Source organism: Apteryx rowi, unplaced genomic scaffold, assembly GCF_003343035.1.
Source record: "Apteryx rowi isolate R43461 unplaced genomic scaffold, aptRow1 scaffold_73, whole genome shotgun sequence".
NCBI classification, from domain to species: Eukaryota; Metazoa; Chordata; class Aves; order Apterygiformes; family Apterygidae; genus Apteryx; species Apteryx rowi.
This window is the reverse complement of record NW_020451016.1, coordinates 2,247,724-2,269,225: the sequence shown is the minus strand read 5'-3', so window position 1 is coordinate 2,269,225 and position 21,502 is coordinate 2,247,724. Positions and strand designations below refer to the sequence as shown.

At 37.1% G+C, this 21,502-nt stretch overlaps 1 protein-coding gene across 1 annotated transcript in view; it reads right to left on the bottom strand.

The window, feature by feature from the left end:
- The window catches only part of PPFIBP2 (PPFIA binding protein 2), an 84,319-nt gene that overhangs the window by 40,350 nt on the left and 22,467 nt on the right, over positions 1–21,502 (bottom strand). The window contains exons 3-4 of the mRNA XM_026087755.1: positions 6,513–6,605; positions 1,685–1,798 (exon numbers count right to left, since the gene is read on the bottom strand). Coding sequence (XP_025943540.1) covers positions 1,685–1,798; positions 6,513–6,605 — 207 coding nt within the window. The remainder of the gene's footprint in view (positions 1–1,684; positions 1,799–6,512; positions 6,606–21,502) is intronic.

Here is a 21,502-nt window from a genome sequence, read left to right as displayed (position 1 = left end):
ACTGGAAAGAAAGTAAGTCTTCCCATTTTGCAACAGTTACAGTCACTCAAAGTGATCTCAAGATTTAGGTTTAGGGTTCTTCTTGTTTAAACACATTTGCGGATTTTCTGACTTCTTTAGCTATAGTATAGATCTTTGTAGCTGCTATTCAGCTTGGGTTCAGCTATGTAAGCAACTAGTGCACATGCTTAATGCTAGACAGGGCTAGATTCTAACCTCTTCACTGAAATACCAGTGTAAATGCATTATTATAATCTCTTTTCAGATGCCTCAGTGTCCTGTTGAATCAGACTTTAAATTCACAGTTTCCTCAGAAGACTATCAGAACAGAAAATTTTCTGTCAGGGAAATGATAAACTGTTTTAGCAGAAGTCATAGAACAACTATCTAGTTCTAGATTGAAATAGAAAACTTCTACACTCTTTTATGAATATCTTCCTGAAGTTTGGAAACAGATTTTCATATTTTAAATAGTCACTGTTCTTTGAATTTCACTTCAGATCTCTCGCTGAAAAACTGGCTGTTTGCATTTTTTAAAATGCTCCCTCTTTTAAGTATGACAATAAAATTTTTCCCGGCTTGAAGTATTTTGGTCCACAACAGCTGTGCAAGACCAACAATTTTTTAGAGGATATTATAGAGAATTGTAACTTAAAAAGGTTTAGGATACAAGTTTACCATATGGAAACTGCCACTGTTTGCAATACTTAAGTACAAGGATCCTTATCACAATTTAAAAAATTTATATACATTTATACAACTGTAATTTAAAACTATGAATATTTCATAGAAAGACTTGCATATTTCACATAGTCTAAAACATTAAATATATAACACAACATTTGGGTGGGGGGCAGGCAAGTGCATGAAGAATAATGTATTTCCTGCAAATTTATGGCCCTGATTTTGAGGAATATTTACAGCTTCAGGCCTATTTTCAATATCTACATGCTGTATTATCAGCAGATGATCTGCATATCTAAAAAGTTTTCTTGGTAAAAACAGAAAATTGCACAGGGCAAGTTCTTTTAGGTCCACAGAACTGCCAGCTCTACAGTTACACATGAAATGTTAAGGTATTTCACTTATTATTCATTCTACTCCCCCAACATGAAACAGCACAAATAGGTTAAGTCACAGTCTGAAAACAAGCTGATTGAAATAAGGCAAAATATACCTATATACTAATTTTCTTTCAAAAATAGGGGGGAAGCTCCTAAATTAAGCAAAAACAGATGTAGAACCAAATGAAACAGTAACTCTTTTCAACTTACTACTTGTTCAGCTTCAAAGCCGTATGAAATCAGAACATGTATTTAACTAAAACTTATTAATTCTGTAACTCCTACATGTATTAGATACATTTACCCTGTCTAACCAGTTACTAAACTGAGTCCAAATTTAGTTTGTCAGCACAATATGAATAATACACAGTAGTTTCAATTTACATGCTGCCACGTACAGTGTTATGCAACCAGCTAGCAAAATGTCTCTGAGCCAGGAAAACAAAGAAACATTTATTGCAAAAAAACAGTGTGCAAAGCAGCAAGAGAAGAATAAAAAGAGATTTTTTCCGTTACCTCCTGCTGCCAAAGGCATCCACACATGCAGACAAGCTGGGTGTAGATGCTCACCCCTCTATTGGAGAAGATTTTGTAAGAATCCCTTCAATCCAGATTTTTACCTGTTGAAGCATTTCTTCTGTAGCATTCAGTTTCAACTGATGCCCCTCAAGACAGATTTCTAAGTCCCGGATTTTCTCTCCTTGAGCTTCTACCTGGTCTGTGAGGACACTCACCTGTAATTTGAGAACAGAAGCACTAAGAATGCTACTGAATTGACTGTAAATAAGTTTCAATTACCTTATACAATTAACATCCAAATGCACATTTTAACAGCAGGTTTTCTTTTAAAGTCTTCAAAGGTTTCATATTCCTGTGCACTGAAACAACTTGCTCTATATCAAGACAGACAATTTTTCAGTCTTACCTTTAAATATTTTAACTCCCTCAACCAAATTTTTTTTGTTTGTTTTAAAATAAAAAGAACATTTCTAGAAGGGCTGGAAGTCTACATATAGGCAGCCTGTGTCAATTCCTGTGCAAGTCTGAACAATTAGAAAGCAACAAACAAGAACATAGGATATTGCAAATATTTCAGGTGGTACTGGAGCACGCATTGCTGTTTCAGGTTCTGTTGGCATTTTGCTCCTTAAAACAGATGAACAATAAAACTGTTCATTCGGAAACCAACCAATTACCTTAGTTCTTACAAGAACATAAAAACAGCTTACCTATCAATAAAGCGTTTTGAAGTTATAAAGAATGCAATGAGTAAAAGGCATGTTTTAGCAGAGGTAAAGTTCTATTCAAAAAAAANAAAAAAAAAAAAAAAAAAAAAAAAAAAAAAAGTCCAGCCTTTACATGCCAAAACATGAAAGCAAAAGAAGTGAGATACAGACAATAAATCCCAGGAAAGGATACAATAAGCAAGACTAGTAAAGAACTGTGGGAATGGTGGTACGGACCAGCAAGTGTGTAAAAAAAGTCCACCAGCCTAACTCAAAGTTTGTAAAGCTCAAGAAACTACACTCAGCATAACATTAGAAAGATGAGGAAAATCCAGCTTTTATTCCTATATTTAGCAACACATGCAAAATGACTCCATTTTACTATTTATTTGTATTATAGTAGTTTCAACCCATGGACAAAACCTTAATTATACTAGAAGATGTCACCTCAAACAGAAAAGCAACCTCAGGTGTTCAAACTCCAGTTTGAGTGAAATGTGTTAACAAAAGCTTAGCTATGCTGTGACATCCAACTCTGGAACACCTTTATTAAAAAAAAACAAAAAACAGAAAAAACAAAAAAAGTGTTTGGAAGTGAAACCTTCAGGATGTACCCAGTAAGCAGCACTGCTAAAACCCAAGGGAAGCAATGAAGAATTGAGTTCACTTCAGAAAAGCTGCAGAGGGAGTGGCTGGATGATCTGTATCTGTTTTACCTACAAACATATACTGACAAGGGTGCCTGGGAGAAGAATAAACAAAAAAGAAAATATAGGAGTATTTTATTTTTCTGCCTTTAAAGTGGCCGGCTCTGGGAGGGAATACAGCTGACTACAGGGTGACAGACGATAGGAAAGACTGGGTGGAGGTAGATGGCAGGGCAAAAAGTTACCACACTTGGGCAGAGGTACACCCTGATACGCCCAGTCTGGGGGACGGGGGGGAAAGGACTCCTGGAAGAGAGTCTGTTGCTTATCAGCTTCTTTGTTTTTCTTCCATGAAGTGAAGGCGCAAAAAATTGCTGAGAGGTCAGAAAGCAAGAAGAAACAAACTGAATCTCCTTCTTCAGTCTGATGCAGCTTCCAGAGAAAGAAAACAACCTCTATTTAAAGGGTTAAGTTCTAACTAGCACTATAATCTACCAGGAAAACTCTCAGTGTTAAATGTGACCTGAAAAGGCATTTAATAAAATCTGAGCAGCATGCATTGAATGTTCCAACAGCTAGGCCAAAAGACACATTAGCCACTTTGAGCTCATACTTCCCCTCTCTTAGGGATTACATCTGCCAGACCCTTCAGGGAATCAGTAAGTTGCACCCAGAACATAACCTCAGTGTATGCTGTACTGGCATGTCCACATTGCCCTGGCAATGCAACATCCACAAGAGTCAGCCTGTAGATATGATATTTTCTGTAAACATCTGTAAAAGGCAGGTTTATTGAAAAATTAACTAAAAATTAAGTGGTATAAAATAAGGTTTAAAACACCTTAGAAACACCTTTCCTGGGGAAAAAACTGAAGCACTAAGTACATTAGCTCCTATACACAGACCCTGAGCTATAAGAAGAGTTGCACTGTTTGAACCAGTCTTGGACAGCAAAGATAGCAGGCATTACCTGTGAATTTACCCTGTAGTGCTTCTACAGCAAGTCTGATGCAAGACTGGAATGCTCTCAGTGCCCTGCTCCCTACAGACAGTTACAGCTATAGACCACAGTCACTGGCACAATGCCCATAGGTGAGCCGGAGAACAGAGGTGCTTTATGTTCCCAACCACTTTTTCATCCGTCATGCCAGTGATCACACCCAGGAGCCAGGCTTGCACCAGAAGACTCCCTCAGGCCCATGTAACCTCAGCATGGGTCTTGCATGTGTTTCTCATATTTTTTGACTACCTAGATAGAATATGCAGGACTACGGTAAACTAGGTAATCTAACCCCCAGCTTTAGCTTGGCACCTTTATATCTTTTTTTATTGATCTTCATCCACCAGATTGAAAAGGTTTTTGTCTATGTCATTTGACTGGGTTTTCTGGAGTTCTATTGCAATAGCGTGAAAGAAGATAGGAAAACGTGCTAGAGTAATAAAGCTGACTAAACATCTTGATTTGACGAGGGTGTGATGAAGATAAAAGAGAGAAGAGAGGAATTTCTACACCTGATTTTACTACATTCAGCTCCAGGCAGGTCTCTGAGACATGTCACACAAGACCCTTCTTTGTGAGTTTGTGTGACTGCATTCTGTAGGTACCTATCTGTGCAGATGGAGAAATAGTTACTAGAAAACAGCTAACTGAAGACAGGAAAAGTACATACTGAGAGGTAGCATGCAACAGTCTCTAAGGAACTGATAAGTGCTGGAGACTAGTGGTCCTGTTAAATCCACAAGAACTGATAAACCCAAAGCACCAAGAATTCTCCTGAATCCATATAAGGCCACCAGCACACACGACCATCTACAACAGGCTGTACAGCTTGAACTACATCCAAGACGACAGTGGCTGCCACATGCAGACAAAGATTACAGGATTATATAGATACCTGACGAAACAAAAGACCCCTTGAGGTACAAAGCCACAGGTACATCAGTACAACCCTCTGCTTCTGAGTAAACAGCTGGGGTTGGCATCCCAGTTGTCACTACAACTATGAGTGAGTGAACATGTGTGTGAGTGAACTTGGCACAAGAGTGACTTGGCACAATTTACAATTAATAGCAGACAGCTGTTCACAGTAACATCTTGATTGTGCTAATAACAGCTTGATCAATTAAAGGTGTTCTAATAAGTATTGGTTTTGATCCTGTCTCCCCTGACCTGATTCCCTATCAGGAAAAACAGAATTTGCAACATGCACTTAACCTTAAACATTTAAATTCCAAACAGAAAAGATTGTTCTTCATTCAGGATTTTTTTTTAATTTGGTAATGGCATTTTTAGCAGAACAGTAATGAAAAAATCCAGCCAAGCCTAAGAGTATGTATTATAAACAGGTTATTGCTTATTTAACAACAGCAGTGAGAATTCTCCTCAGTAAATTAATGCAAGTATGAACAGAACATACAGGAGAAAACATGTTTACAGAAACTAGCTACTGAAATTGGGGAGAATACCTACCCAGTTTTGTTTTGTTTTATAAAAGTGTATATAACCATAAAGAGAAAGGACAGGCAAAGACTGTTTAGAGAACATCCATTTTCAGTGTTAAAAAGCATGTAATGTACAGTTTAGTAACTGAAAATATTCAGAAAAAATTCTTGAAGTTTAATTAAGCTGTACAAAATGTTATTTCCTCAGGAATAAAACTCACTTACACGGAGCAGATGCTCTACTTGAAAAAGGCTTAATAAATTGAGAAACAGGAAACCTGGAAGACCCTAGACCTGCATTTTACTGCCAAGTTTTCTTTTTCCCCTTTACCTTCTCTTCAGCTTTTTGATGAAGTAAAGTAACTTAGGTACAATATACAAGCAAGAAAAACATCAGTTCTATCACCTGTAAATTTTCCCCAACTTTCTAGACTCCTCATTTCTTCTCTGAATTTTCCAAGTCCTCCACATGACAATTAATGACCAAATGACCCATACAAAACCATACTGGCTCCACCATCTTGCTTTTGAATTCAACATCTCAAGAAGCTGTACGGTTTCTCATATTATGTCCTATACATCCTCAAAAATGGWAGCATAACAAAGAGATAGACCCCTCTGACCACTGATAAACTCAAAGTGACAGGCATTTGTCAATGTGAATTTAGTGACATTAATGGAGAAGAAAGTAAGAGGGTATGTATGGTATCTGGAAACATGATAGCATAAAAAGGGTTTGACTATTTCGGCCTTGTTCTTCAGTCTTTAGTTCATTACAGATATGGGCACGCAGAACCTAGAAAATCGACTGGCACAACCTGGTAATTCTAGAATGAGAACCACTGCCACAGCATTCTTGTCTTGGGACTTCATAGCATTATTTAATTTGGGTTTTCCCTTAGTCATTCTCCTTCCTTTTATCTCTTTTACTCCCCAACCCACCTCTCCTCCCCTCAAACACCCCACCATGAAATCAGCCAGATAGCTTATACAAATTATAAATTAACTCCTGATTAAACACTGAAGTTACATTTGCTGACCAGCTAGCATTTGTTTCATGGAAAACAACTCTTATCACTTCAGCTTTTACCACTCGATATCAACTATGTAAAAGTGTTCTCTTTAATACATACCTGCAGTATGAGCGACTCTTTATCACCTTCTAATCGTGCTAATCTCTCTTGATAGGTTTCATTATTCATAGAAGAATGAAGATTCACCTGTGACTGGGGAAAAATGTTCTGTAAGAACTTTGACAATTAATATTAAAATTTCAAGCAACAGTTATTAAAAATTAATACATATTGAGTAGTTGCTATAATGCAAAATAAAAGCAAAAAAATTGTCTACAAATCAAAGCCGTATGTGTCACGGATTAATGGACCTGAAGAGCAAGACCTACTAAAACAGTACCTGCTTCTGTTTCTACCTACCAGCTCTATACCCCCATAGATTTTAACATTGCAGAGTCAAACCCCACTTTTTTCTTTCTTTTTTTTTTTTTAACTGCAGATTTACAGAAATGTAAGTTTAGAAGAGTCTCAAAGCCATCTGGTTCATCCTGCATACTGAAAGATTTTGACATCTGATTGTAACATGAATCCTTAGTAGCTCATTTCCTAGCTCTATTGCAAGTGATAATTTTCTGACTGTGAATAAAGCACTTGGATTGGCTTTTTAGCTGTCATAAGAATCCAACTTCAAATTCCCCACAATTACACCAGTTCACAGCAGACAACCTATCAGTATAGCCGCTTCTTTTACAATGGCACCAATATAGATTATAATCCTTTCCTCCTCTGCCAATTACTGCCTTTTTATTTCAACTGAACATTTGTGAACAGGATTCTTTTTTATTTTTATTTTATTTTTTAGTATATGAATGGCTTCTTGATCTTCACTGATGTCTACAGGCCCGAATGTAAAACAAATGATGAAAATAAACATGGCACTAATTAATGCTAATCAAGTACTTTTCCAACCAAAAGACAAAACACACCTTTCAAACTTTAAAGTGCTAAATTATATTTAAATATGGCACCTTTAGGAGTCAAGCTGTGAGGTACTGAGCATCCTTAGCTTTGATATTTTTGGAAGGTATTGACAGAATCACAAAAACATCAACAAACAGGACTGAAAAGTATCTGAAGAGATCATCTAGTTCATTATTTTGTCCCAGGACATGTGATTATTTGCAATGTTCTTGTCTTGTTAACCCCTAAAGATCTCAAAAAAATGGATCACGCAGCCTCCCCAGATAATCTGCTTCTTAGCTACCCATCATTAGAATAATTTTTTTAATGTCTAGCCTGAATCATCAGCTCTGAAATTTCAACCTACTACTTCTTATCCTACCACCACAGATAAGGAAAACAGGTCCTTACTTTCACTTCAGAAATCTTTTACATATTTGAATTACCCTTAGTTCTCTCATTTAGCAGGTCCTTCATTAGGCTAAATGCCCACGTCTTTCCACCTTTCCTCAAAAGCTAAGTTTTCAAGATCTGTTTTGTTGTTTTACTTCGGTCCCTCTTCACCAATTGTTCCTTGACTTTTTTGAAATTCAGTGTCCCAAAGTAGACACAGGACTCCAGCTGAAGCTGGCTAGAGTAGAAAAATCACTTCTCACATCCTTTGGGCCATACTTCTGTTCACATATCAGCATGACATTGAGTCGTTTTCTGCCCATGACTTCCTGATCCCCTTTCTAAATGCTGTTTAGCTAGCTGTTCTCCATCCTGTGTTTACTGTTTATATCTGCTTAGCTGTGTAACCTTGCATTAGTCTACACTGAATTGCATTCTATTATTTAAACCATTGTTCCTATCTATCAGGCTCTTTTTATGTTTTAATCGTGTCCTTTAGCATGGCTGCAAGTCCCTGCTCAGCTGGAATCACTTTTAAATTCACTAAGCTTAGTTTTCATTCTCTTCTTTAGAGGACCAGCAAGAACACCGAATAGTAGAAAGTCCAGAATCTCACTCCACACCTCACTTAACACATTCATCATTTTGACAATGAATGATGCTAATCCTACTCAGAATATATTTTTTCTAACTAGTTTTTGAGCAGTTTATAGCAATGCCAAATAAGATGCAAGATCTCACAGAACTGACTCTAAATATATGCATCAAAATTGTGCATGCATTGCTCTTATTTGTGTACAGTCTTAACTTATGCATGAACAGAAGACTTAGACAAATTAGTAAGTTTTATTGTGGGACCTTAGGGAGCTGTGAAAGTACATAACACTCTTAAAGGAATAGTGACCTCATTCTCTCTTCTTCTCATAACTATTTTAATAGAATTTCTACATCTGAACATCTCTTTTCCTGCACACTTCTATTAATGGACTATTTTCAATCCTTCTCCTTTTACGAAGAGAGAGGAAGAAAGGAAGGCAAAAAAGAAAAAAGGCAAAAAAGAAAAAAGGCAAAAAAGAAAAAAGGCAAAAAAGAAAAAGAGAAAACTGCAGTGATTATAAAAGATGTATTACTTCAGTTTAACTTAAATCTTTTGTATCAAGTTGGTCAGTCAGTCCAGAAAGTCTTAAAAAAAGTTTTTCCTTCTTAAATTTTGTAGTACTATAATGAAAATAAGGAATCCCCATAATTAAACAAGATTTGTTTCTGTATGTCTGCCTACCCATTTCTTGAGCTCAGCTATGCAACCTCAATCACGCTGCCAGGATTTCTGCCTGGACTGTTACTCTACTTGTAGAGCAAACTCTTACAGAGTCCTTTAGAATCTGAAATCTTTAGTTGTGGCAGCTAGGTTGTCATCAGAGTTAAAACTCCATTCCTCACCATCAAATGAATTTGCCCAATGGAAGCCTGCAGGCCTCCTCCAATATGTCTCTGACACACACCTAAGGTAGGGGAAGACTTTGCTGCACGTAGAACATGCATCAGGTATTCAGGGAACAACAGCACTCTTCTAGATGGGAGAAGACTCTCCTATTAACAAAAACTAGTGATGAAGACAGCCTAGTCAGATAGATTTTGCACCCTTTCTGCTGCTGTCATTTGCTATTTACTATTCTGGATTTAAGAAAGAAGCCGTGACCCCTTGTGTCACAATTATTATTATTAAGCAGACAAAATGAGTTAAATTAATGCCAACACATGTTTTTACATGACCAGCCTGTCATGAAATACAGAACAGGGTTCAACATTTTATATGATTAGTAATTAAGAAAAATCAGTTCAACAACAAATCACAAATAAAACATTCTACTACACTCACGTTTACAAAATGTATAGCCCCCTGATGATGTGTGCTTCACTGAATGACTCTGTAGCATCCTCAGTTGGAAGTGCAATACTAAATATCCATGTAAAACCTAGTGAATCACACGCATGTGAACAGAAAGGAAAATAGCAGCCCTTCCAACAGGTCAGCCAGAGAATACTTAGATAAGTACAGGAAAGTACAGTACACAGAAAATAAACTGCTAATGAAAGTGGTTGATTGACATGCAGCAGTTGTTTAGGACTTGAGAAAACTTCATGGCATGCATAAAGACAAGATAAAACAATGTAGTATGATCCAAGGCCATCTGTGGATGGTTGGAGTTCATTCTGCAGTTGTGAAAGAGAGTACTGAGAGGAAACTTAGCAAGTATGCTTAGATATCACATGTCTCAGCAGGGACTGAATACAGGAGCTATGACACTAAAGTCATAAGACCACAGACCACTTGAATTAGTGTAAGAGCTCATTTAAACACTAGACTCATTTAACTACATGACCAAAAGGCAAAATCACCAAGATTCATTACAGAGACAAAAATGTTATTTCAGAAGACGTAGCTTTAAACACCAAACATCCCTACCTGAGCTCCACAACATATAAGCTAAAATATGTTAACTATAAATCTTGTAATGAAAGAATTAGAGAAATGGCATAAAACATATAAGAAAGTTTATGACAAGACATGGTAGTGAAGTAGAAGGAAAGATATGCTCAGGAAAGGTGGTTGGAACAGTTACAATGGCAGTAGTGCTGCAGATGAAAAATCGATAGTGTATGCCAAACATACTTTGCCTAAGGCAGCTGCAAAGTGATCTTCTGAAGCACCTGTCTTATGCTCTCCATGGAGATTTTGGCAATGGCTTAATGTCCATCTAAGATTGCATCAGATATGAACATAAATGTTTTCTCAAACAATTCCAAACTGTTTCTCCCTGTTCTAGAAAAAAAAAAAAAAAAAGACTTTTGCATTCTATGACCTGCCTCAGCTTCTTATTCATCTTTAGTTTCCAAAACTATCTCTGGAATATCCTCTCCTCTAACTTGGACATAATATTGGTATGTACTGGAAACTCTTGAGTGTCTAAGTATCACTTATGTGATCCAATCATTAGATAGCTCTATTCCAAGAAAAAGGCTTAAATGTTCCTCTGGAATATATGATGCAAAAATCAGATTTTAGAGTATGATTCAACAGCTTTTTACATTAAAACGGGAGAATCAGAAAAAAATTAAAAGGGTAGGGCAAGAAAGGGAAGAAATATTTGGTCAACCTAATTAGCTAGCTTAATTTTCAACAGCTTCTCAGATAAGAGCTCACTTACTAGAATAAGCATGGAATTTTAATGTTTTCTTGCTTGTTATTTTAATAGGAAACACAACTCAGAATGCAGCAATTCAAAATGTCAGACAGAGCAACAACCATTATTCAGACCTTCTGTGCAGATGTTCTGTTCAGAAGTTTCTGTAGCAGAGCTTCTAGTTGAATCTTGATAGGCTGTAAAAATAAGCCCCTTAAAGGAAGCACATACGCAAGATAATAAAATTTAATATAGGCCCATTTATGTTTTCCTAACGTGTGTTAAATTTCAACTCTAGGAATCTCTTCAACACAGCTGATTCTAAAATAAAAAAGATCAACTGCAGAAGTTGATCAGCAAACTGTAATACAGTAATTTGTCACTAATGCCATGGATCTCATGTTGGGCTGGGGACAGGGGAGGAGTTGGGAAAAGAAATCTGGCAGTCATTTAGGCTGGTGATTTGTAAGCTTTTTCAACAAGTCACACGGCTCTTAGAAGACAGATTACATCATAACTCTCCTCCCTTCCTGTTCAGAGTCACATGAATCACCTTCACTTCCACTGATAATTGAGTAAGATGCCTGCGGCAACTACAGTACTTGCATTAATGGAAAAATATTAGGGGCATGCTTGACGTATTGTTTTGTATTGCAGTTTAGAGGCTGAAAACAAAGAGTATAGCCAGCAGAGATCAACCAGCCAGTTTTTCACAGACTATTAGTAGCCCACAGACCATAGTATTGTATTTCAATACAAGAAAGTGTATACTATAGACTTTTCCCAGCCTATTTAGCGCTGATAATATTTGGAAAAATATGCATTTTCCATCTCTTTATTACTATTCTGGGTCAGCAGAATTGTAGTTCTGATTTACAATAGTTATTATTGTGTAGTGATGGGTATGTAGCCTACACAGTAAAATTTTTTTATTTTGGCATCTGACTATGGCTGTATGACAAATTTAATCCCTCAACAATTTAGTGTTACCTCAATACACACCCATCTGAACATATGCTCAGCATACACGAGGAGGAGGAGAAGGCTGAAACGTGGTTTCTGGATCTGTAATTCTTGTCTTTCATCTGAAGGCAATGAATAAAGTAACAATAGGAGTTTTTATTTGCTGTCACCCCTTGGTGGTTAAGGGAAAGTGGCAGCCAATCTGAAAGAGCTAACAGAATGTAGTCTGAAGTCAAGCAAAAGCAGAGCGAAGGGAATTTATGTAGTCCTTAAAAGTATTTAGTTAAAATTCGTTGATTTTATCTGGATGTTTTTTCTTAAAACTAACACCCATTTTCTCCTCTAAACAGTTATATTACTTAAATGTATCCTTAAGGAAGTCATAAGATTTACCCCAAACAGCATGAGCTTAATGAGTATAGCATGACTTCAACCACTCCACCTCCTCCTAGTATAGATTATGAATAATAGTGAGAAAAATGAAAACAAGAGCATAACACTAATGTATACCTATTTCAGGTCAACCATAGCAGCTCAATGTTGCATGCACTTCAAAAGGGAAGGCCAAAGCAAGCTGAAGATTCATCAGCAGATGCTTCCACTTTGTACAAAGGCATCTCTCTCAAAATGAGAAGAGTCTTACCACTGTACAAAATTTTCCAGAGATGTGGGGCTTTCCATTTTACTACACTTCATCCACAACAGTTCAATTAGCTCAGTTAATTTACAATGGCCTTAGACAGCTCATAACACTGTTTGTTGTAAATATGAGCATTTATTTTAGTAATGACATTTAATCATTTGTGGTTGTACCTACATGCCTATGTACTGAAATGGTGGTTGTGCTCTTTTTATTCAGGATGCTGTGTTCCAGTAAAGGCCAGATGGAAGCATAGTGATAAAGCAACAGGACAAGAGGAGACTGTATGTGAACCCTCGATCCCAAATCCCTTGGGAGAACTGAAGAAAGTTCATGCTAAATATGAGAAACTTTGTCTTGAAATAAAAAAGGCTTTTTTTTTCCTTAGCTAGCAACAGAAACTTTTATCAGTGACAAAGATGCGTGCTTAGACCCTGCAAAAGAACCCAACATCAACTATCTGCAAAATGCTTCCCACAAACTGCCCACCAACCACTTTATGAGAAGCTGTTGCTTTAGCTGTAATATTAAAGTTCACTGTACACATACAAGAAATTTTCCGTATCCATCTAGAAACAGACTGCTGAAAGATATTCCTCACTTAGCAATTCCTGTGACCTCCTTAGCTGTAAACCTGTGGGCTTTGCTATGCATATGTCTTACTAACAAGGACTCTCTGAACATTTCCATTGTTACAAACTCTGTTATAACATTGCACGAAGCCAGGGCGGTACTACGTGCCTATATCAGATAGGATTCCTCTTCTTGGCCAGAATAAGCTGAGCTAGACAGTTCTGGAATTGCCATCATGGTATCTATCACATGCCATAAAGTACAGTACAGCTGTACCCACTGTAGAGTTATGTCTTTCTGATATTAAGTGAGATATTACCGACAGTGAAAATATTTTCTCCTGTGAGAAATAATACTACTACAGCCAGTAGCAGTATTTCCTTTTTTTCTACTGCCAAAAGGTAGAAAAAAGAAAAACACAGAACAAAACAGTAAATGTAAAGGAATATACATTAGCTGTGCCAAGTATATAACTGAGACAAAGCCAAAGTGTTTTTTGGCTCTGCCCATCTGCTCATCTTTTGCTCCCCACACAAGTCCATAGCTACAGTCATTCTTGGCACAACACTTTTCATTTTACCATGAAGAAATTCTAATGGCTGAAGTGTGGTGACGCATTATTTATATTTGATCTAAACACTGCTTTGTTCCTGTGGCTGTCACATGACACTGTACACACTGTATGTTACATGGCTACCGCTTACTGCTGGATTCTCTGTTCTAAGATTCTGAAAATATCAGCTGTACCCCTCATTTAGCCTGTCTGAATCTTGTGACTTTTGTATTTGACTGTCTGCTGACCTCATCCAGTCCAAGACACACATATCATGCAAATCTGGCTTCACCAACTAACTGCAACATCAAAACTGATTCTAGTCTCCAAAATGATTTCTACTGATCATGAAACTGGAGCCAGCTTTGGCATACTTCACCAAAGGCTTATGGAAGTGCATTGCAGTTACCCTCTGTTAAGTGCTATTCATTACTCTGGAGAGTACTACTTTCACTATCAGCCAAAGAGCAACAGCTTATGATTGCAGGGCCTGAAATCTTTCTATGTCAAAGCCAGTGCCAGGACACGTGACACTACATTTGGATTCTTGAACATGAGAATTAAATAAGCAACTTAGATTGTTTCAGTATTTTTTTCTTAATCACTTAACAAAGGAATTTGGGAGCAGACTGCTCGAGTTCTCCTGGGAACAATACAAGATTATTTTCAGTTCTGTTAGTTCCCTTCCTCCAAATGTGCTCATCCTCTACAAGAGACTGCTAGAAAAAAAGAAAAGTATTGATATTCTCCTTTATGTTCTCTACATAAAAGGAATTACATGCAACCACTCTAACATCATTATACTCCAGTTTCTGTAAAAGAATATGTGCTGCATTTGAACACAGTATCCTTTCTGAACATAGTATTTGAAAATCATCCCAAAGATACTCTATGCTGTTAAAACAAACAAACAAAAAACACCCCAAATACCCCCCACCAACCACTAACACTTCAGTCTGAAACATTCCTCACAGAAGCTATTTCTTTAGCCTTTGCTCCCTGTGTTACTGTCTCCTGCACACACTGAATGTCACACATCCTGAAAACAGCACACCTTATCCCTTTGTCAGCAAACCTATGCTTTTAGAAGTGTAATTCAGACCAGGAAGGGGGGGAGGTGGGGGGATCAGACATACCATATTCCAAAAGTCATTTAAATAACAATTTAATATGGGATCTCAAAAAACAGTATTTAGATTTAACTGCACAGAGCGCAGGTTAAACTAATAACATAGTGTTACCAACTGCTAGTTCCTGTTGCCTCTTCTTCTTCACTTACCACTCACTCCCCATTTAATCCCCTCCCCACCCACACTCCAGAAATTTAAGGGCCTCCAGAACCTGATGCAAATATTTTGGAAATTAACTGAACTTCAAGCTTCTCAAACTCAAGCTTTTATCAAAGACATTAATATATCATGAATACTTTCTGTTCATTCAAGAAGTTACCAAAATTAAAGCTCCTGTTCACATTTTACATAGACATTTACATTTATTGTATGTTTACACATCTAATAGAGTGCATGTGTGTATGTATACATGTGTGTTTTTAATCCAGTGTGATACAGAAGCACTAATATAAATTGCATGCATAGAATCTGCAAAAAAAGTATACACAAGCTAAAAAACAGATTTAAAAAGTATAACAAGAGCATGCACTGCTTACATACCACATACAATTAAAAACAAAACAAACAACAAAAAAGAATCCCCCCACAAACAGTATACTGTGAAGGATCTGCTCTCATTCCATTCATGGATTTTTCAAAAACTGAAAAATGCTTAGAACCTAAAAAATTTAGAAGTTAGCAAAAACTCAGTGATCTTTCCAAGGTGAAAAAACAACTGCAAAAACCTTCTTTTATCTATAGGAAGACAAAAAAGAATCTCATTATATTATGCAGTTAAGTCCCATTCAGATAGTTCATCACAGAACTAGGATTTCAACAGCACTTTTTCAAAAACATAATTTAATCAGATAAACATGCACAAGAGAAAACTACCACCATTTTTATCCAGAACAAAGGCATCCTAAAAGGTCCCATGAAGTATTCCTACAAAGAATTAAGTGAAGAACCAAGGCAAATATTTTTAAAATTTAAACCATAACGCGGTAAACATCATACTCTCCTTTTTTACCATACATTCACATGTACGTTAAGTTTTGTTGTAGTACAATCTCAGGAAAGCACGAGCACTTAGTAGAAGATTTTACTATTTATTCAAAGTTTGAGTCCAGAGTTTCATTTTTAAAGACAAAAGATAGCTGATTCTCTCCCCCCTCCCTGTGCCTCCCTCTCTGCACGGAAAAGTGTTTATAATTCATTTCTCAGGAAGAAACTTAAGGCACTCATGTTTCCTTTTGCAAAGCTGAAAGTTCTGACTACTAGTTACTAACATGTATTTACAGAGAGAAAACAAAGCAGAGCATATCACTTACCCTCCTTAGCCACGTGAAGTGCTTGTAAATATCAATCTCACCATCCATGCTTTGGGCCCATCTCAGCAATCACAGTGCCAGGGTTAAGAGGGACTTTTGGAAGCGCGCATACCGCTTTGTTCTACGGGCTACAGCTGTGACTTCTTCCCCTTTCAACTCTTAGCTTCTAAAATCTTGAATGTGTGTTCACATTTCTTCTGTCTCCTTCCCACAGTCCCAAATGCGTCTCACAGATGTATATACCACACAACTGTATAAAGTTAAGACTCTCCCCCAAACATCTGTTTTTTTTAAAAACAGCAGATCAGTTAGCAGCAAGGAACAATGCAATTCTAAAAGCTTCAAAAATATAACTTGCTAAATGATTTTTTTAAAAAAGAGAACTTTCAAGAATAGTATAAGTCTGCAGAAACCATTCCCTTTTAAAGTTACATTAACAAGCTAAAAATTGTTAAGCTGTCACTGAGAAACTATTTTCAAGTAATGCTTTCTCCGGCTTTCTGTTTCAAGAGTGGCTGGAACTCATTACCAAAGACCCCCTATTTCCTGTCTCTGTTTTACTCCCTGTTTATTGTAACACTACTCAGGCTTCTCAGTTTATTTCAGGCTCAGACTAAATCTAAAAATAAGTTCTGCTCTTTGAATTACTTGCCTGTCCTCTCAAAAGACATTATAAAAGAGGAGAGATTCAAGGATGATCCTGTGGATAAGTTAATAATTCTATAAATATAAAAACTGCTATTGCCAAAGAGGCAGTTTTCCATCTTTACAAAAAACTATGATATTCTTTTAATTTTTTTGCCTGTTCCTGCTGAAGCTCGAGTCTCATAGCATGGCAACTTTTCAAACTTGCAACACCACCATAAATGCATATGCAAAGCAATGGCTCTGGCAAGAAGGGGAGTTTAAAGCATTCTTGCCTGTTACTGTGGTGTCCTCTAGTGCCTCCACACAGTAGTTATGACCACGTTCTAACTGTTCTCAACAAACTCCAGTTTTCCAGCTTTGTATCTCCCACTGGCTAAGAGTGGCTTTGACCTTAAACTGGGCAACTCATTGTTCCATATATGATGACAACTGATCGTGCAATGCCTATTAAGACCAAAATGTAACTGTCCCCATGGGATTTTCATGGTAATCTCAGAACATTTGCAAAACTCCCCTTTGTCTCAGTCTCTGCAGCCAAACTCACTCCTACATCCGAGACGCAGTACAACAACAATTAGGAAGAGTCAGTGTCAAACTGCTGTATGCTAAGAGCTTAAAAATCTGAAGCAATGTGGTGCCCTGAAAAGCAGTTCTTACAAGGACCTGCCTCACTTAGCCATCTCCCCTCCTTTCAGATTGTGGAAGGTGGATACATGAAGGAGTTTCTGTGAGAGAAGTGTAAATATATTATTTCAATCATTCTTGAACCTTTTGACCCCAAAGACCTCTTTTTAGAATCTTCCAAGTTACAAAGCAAAGGTATGGATATAGACCTAGAGTGCCAGCTTTATTCATGTATTTATTGCCTGTTGTTACTTAAAGTCATCCAACAAGGAAAATATGAAACGTTTTTAAAAGTTAGTGCTTCAGGTATTTTAGAGGTGCCAGTATATCTAAAATAATGAGTAAACACGACAAAGTAAAAGGTCAGTTGCCAAAATCAACTGTGCCACAAGAAAGCAACCGGGGGGGGGGGGGAACTTGGCTTGTTCTGTGCATAAAATGCACTTATTCTACACTGGTTGTAGAAGTTTTTATGATATCTTGATGACAGCAGCTCTCTTGAATAGTTCTTGTCATCTGGCAAAAGCCTTAGTACATTAATTATAGTCCATTAAAAAGAATCTTAAAAAATATTTTTAAAATGCACTCTATATACTACACTTCCGTATGTAAGATAGCCTCTGTCAGGGACTGACACACTGGAGACTTAATGGGGGTTCTCCTGAGGTAAAAACACAAACTTCCGACATCTCAAGGCGATTTTTGCCAAAAATTAGTTATCTGATTATGGAGAATAGCAAATAAACCACCACTACAGAGCCTCAAGTTCTAAGTTTCATCTGTTTCAAGAGAGAGACTCTCATTTCAGATTTATTTAGGGGAGGGGGGAAAACTACCTCTATTAAGAAATTCCACCATACATAACCTCTCAATGATTTCTTTAACCATTGTTTATTAAAAAACAAACACGCAAAAAACCTCTTCACATTCCAAATTTTATTCCTCGGCAAGCATAGTTAATAAAACTTGACGAAAATTGTATTACTCCATCTATTACTGCCTCAGTATAGCATCTGCAGTTAGCTGAATATTGATTTCACCTGATGGAAGTATTTTAAATGACAAACATACCTTATTTCTGCCTTGTGATTTGTCCTGGATTTCATGCAACAGCCTCTTGATTCTGTTACAGTCATTCTTCCTGATTAAAAGGTAAACGTGTCTGAATTTTCTGCATCTTATCAGCTACAAATGTTGACAACGTACATTCCAGACAGTCACATGTTCACTTTTAGCCTGTCACCTGCACACTGAACTTTATGTCCTGCTTGATCTTTGGCCTGAAAAAGTTTCAGGCACCAACTGAATGCAGATCAATTGCCCCAGACTTGCTCAGAATACTTTTTGATTTCACCGGGAAAGCAGGTTAGTTTCTGTGGGCAATGTGAAGATAAGTAAGGAAAATATTTTGCAGTCTGGGGATTGCTTCACTAGGTTACCACTACAAATTTTTTTTCCTTCTTTTTAGGAAATCTGCATCTACATGTATTCCTTCACTGAGCACTAAATTCTAGTTCAATGGAGAATGAACACCCCCCATATCACTGAAACCCTACCACACTCAAGTGTTACCCAAGGAGAGAGATAATGACCTAGCTATTCACACACACACTTGTCTATCTTCTCCAATGCTGTCTCAAAAGAAAGAACACACACATTATGGCTATACAAATGCAATGTAAAAAGCTTTAAATTAGCAAAGTTCATATATTCCACAGGCTGCATCAACCCATTAGGATTTCTTTGCCAGTCCTGTATTTTCATAGATTGCTGATCACTGCGCTGTTGATGCAGCTAGCAGCTCTGTTTCCAGAACTGCGAAGGTGTTTGCCTCATGAACACCTGCCAATACGTCAATCTATGAAAGACTCTCAGCTAATAACCTGTTACTTTATTAGTCAGATTGTCAAATATTTCTAACAAGATTTTAAATATGTTTCAAACAGACATGCTGTAACAGCTTCAAATCTGTAAGTAACAGAATGCTTTAAATCAATTACTTTTCTCATGTCCCTCAATTCCAGAAGTGTGAGGTGAACAAGAAAAGTCCAGAGATCCCCCCCAAACTGGTGAGGAAAGGGCATCCTGACTGGCTGGTGTAATCCCTCTTCCCCTACTAACACACCAGAGCTGAGGAAGCAACAGAGTTGTCTGCTTTCCCACTGCTGTTCCTCCTTCTCCCACCCAGCTGAGGCTTTGTAAACATTATAAAATTATATATTTTTAAAACAATTTTACTTTTTATTCAGTTATGTTTGTTCTGAAACACAGTTTTTGTTGACCTTTTAGGATAGCACAAATGAAATGTGTCAGTAGTGCTCCTGTATTGGAGCTGCATTGCCTGGGAGGTTAGAGGGCAAGGGAATATGAAGCAGTGCACAAGGTCTTCAGCCTCCATCAGGTTTCAGGAGTGAGGTTAAACACCTTGGTTGACAGATCCCTGCAACATAGCACCCAGCACCATTTCTGAGGGATGAAGTGAAGAGTGAAATATACTATTTAGTCATTTATCCTCTCGCTGTTTTGAGCAGTAACTTTTAGATCATTTGGGTTTCAAAACCCGTCAGCATCTGAAGAGACTAAACATACATTTGGCCTTTCAGGCCAAGAACTGAGATGAGCAACTATGCATCTTCCCAGCCTAATCGGGGAGTACACCCGAATATGGCTGGCAACAAACAAGCTTCCTCCCTCCCAAGAATTAATATTAACTTTTCCTTCAGCCATTACTTTCTGCTCTTCCCAATCCTAGTGTTTGGGCTACCTTGGAAGCAAAGGGATCAGGACCAGATTTCATAACGAAAAAGTGTCTTCAGCATGCCAATCACACACCTATCAGCAGCATAAGAATGGGAGAGCTTCAGGGTGAAGAAAGAGAGAGAATGTAAGAATATGCATGCACATGAATATAGTTTTGTATATAAAGAGAAATTCAGGCCATTTGTGCAAAAGACAATAGATAGAGAAAGAAATCCTTTTACATGGTGAAGAATGACTTCAGAAATCCAGACTAAGCATTTGCAGCAAGATGCTTGTTCTTCTTAGCCTCTTAATCATAAACAAGTGATAACACCTAAATGACAGAGAAAGATGAAACTCTTGACTTGGGACAAAAAGAATTTTTTTATTGTGTTCTGTATATGAACACATTTGTGCATACCTTTACTGATGATAATTTAACAAAAGTGAGTATTCTAGGGCAACAGACTAGAAATAATGTTATGTAGATATGTGAACAAGTATTCTTCTCCCAGCATAAAATACACTCAATCCAAATGGCTTAATTCTTTGCTTAAAACCTGTAGTTTAAAAATGATCATACGTAGATGGCCATTATTTCCATGCCAGCATGATTAACCTCCATTCTTATTATGTGTTTTGGAGGGGGGGGGGACAAAACAAAAACAAAAACCACCCCAACTAATACTTCAAACAGTTTCAGACATCTTTGGATTCATTCCCATCTGCAGGCTCTATGATACCACATACCTCTAGCACTACTAGGCCCTTTCTGTATATTGCTCAAGTAATAATTAGCTCTCTTTCCTTGGCTTGCATAAAGAAAGTATTACTAATACTTAGATGAACTTATTATTTATTAATTCATTCACAGACATTTGCACATTCTTGGCAGTTTCAAACATTCTTTGCCATATGCTGAAATACGTTTTTGGCCCAAGCTCTAGAGGAGCTACAATTTTCTTCATGAAACTTATTTAGGAGAAAACATAGGTTGTAATAAACTTGAATATCATGTTTTTTTGCATAAAAACTACAAAATATTTTCTATTTAATTGAACAATAAAAATCACTGATCCTCCCCCAGCCTCCAAAATAAATAAATAAATAAATAAATAAAAGGATTTGCTGTAGGCAAGGAAAGGATACACTGGTATGTGAAGAGCCAGTTGGAAAATATCTAAAGAAATGTATTTAAATTCTACCATACAATGCATTACAATAATTCAGGTTTAAGTTTTCAGTCTGAAAGGTTTCAGTGCACTGCTGAAATTATTAAATATGCAGTAAGTCGGTGTCTGAAATGTTTGAAAGAGGATATTTACCAATAACTGCACATACATCAACATTACCAGATAACTTTTCATCTCTCCCCAGTATGACACAGATGAA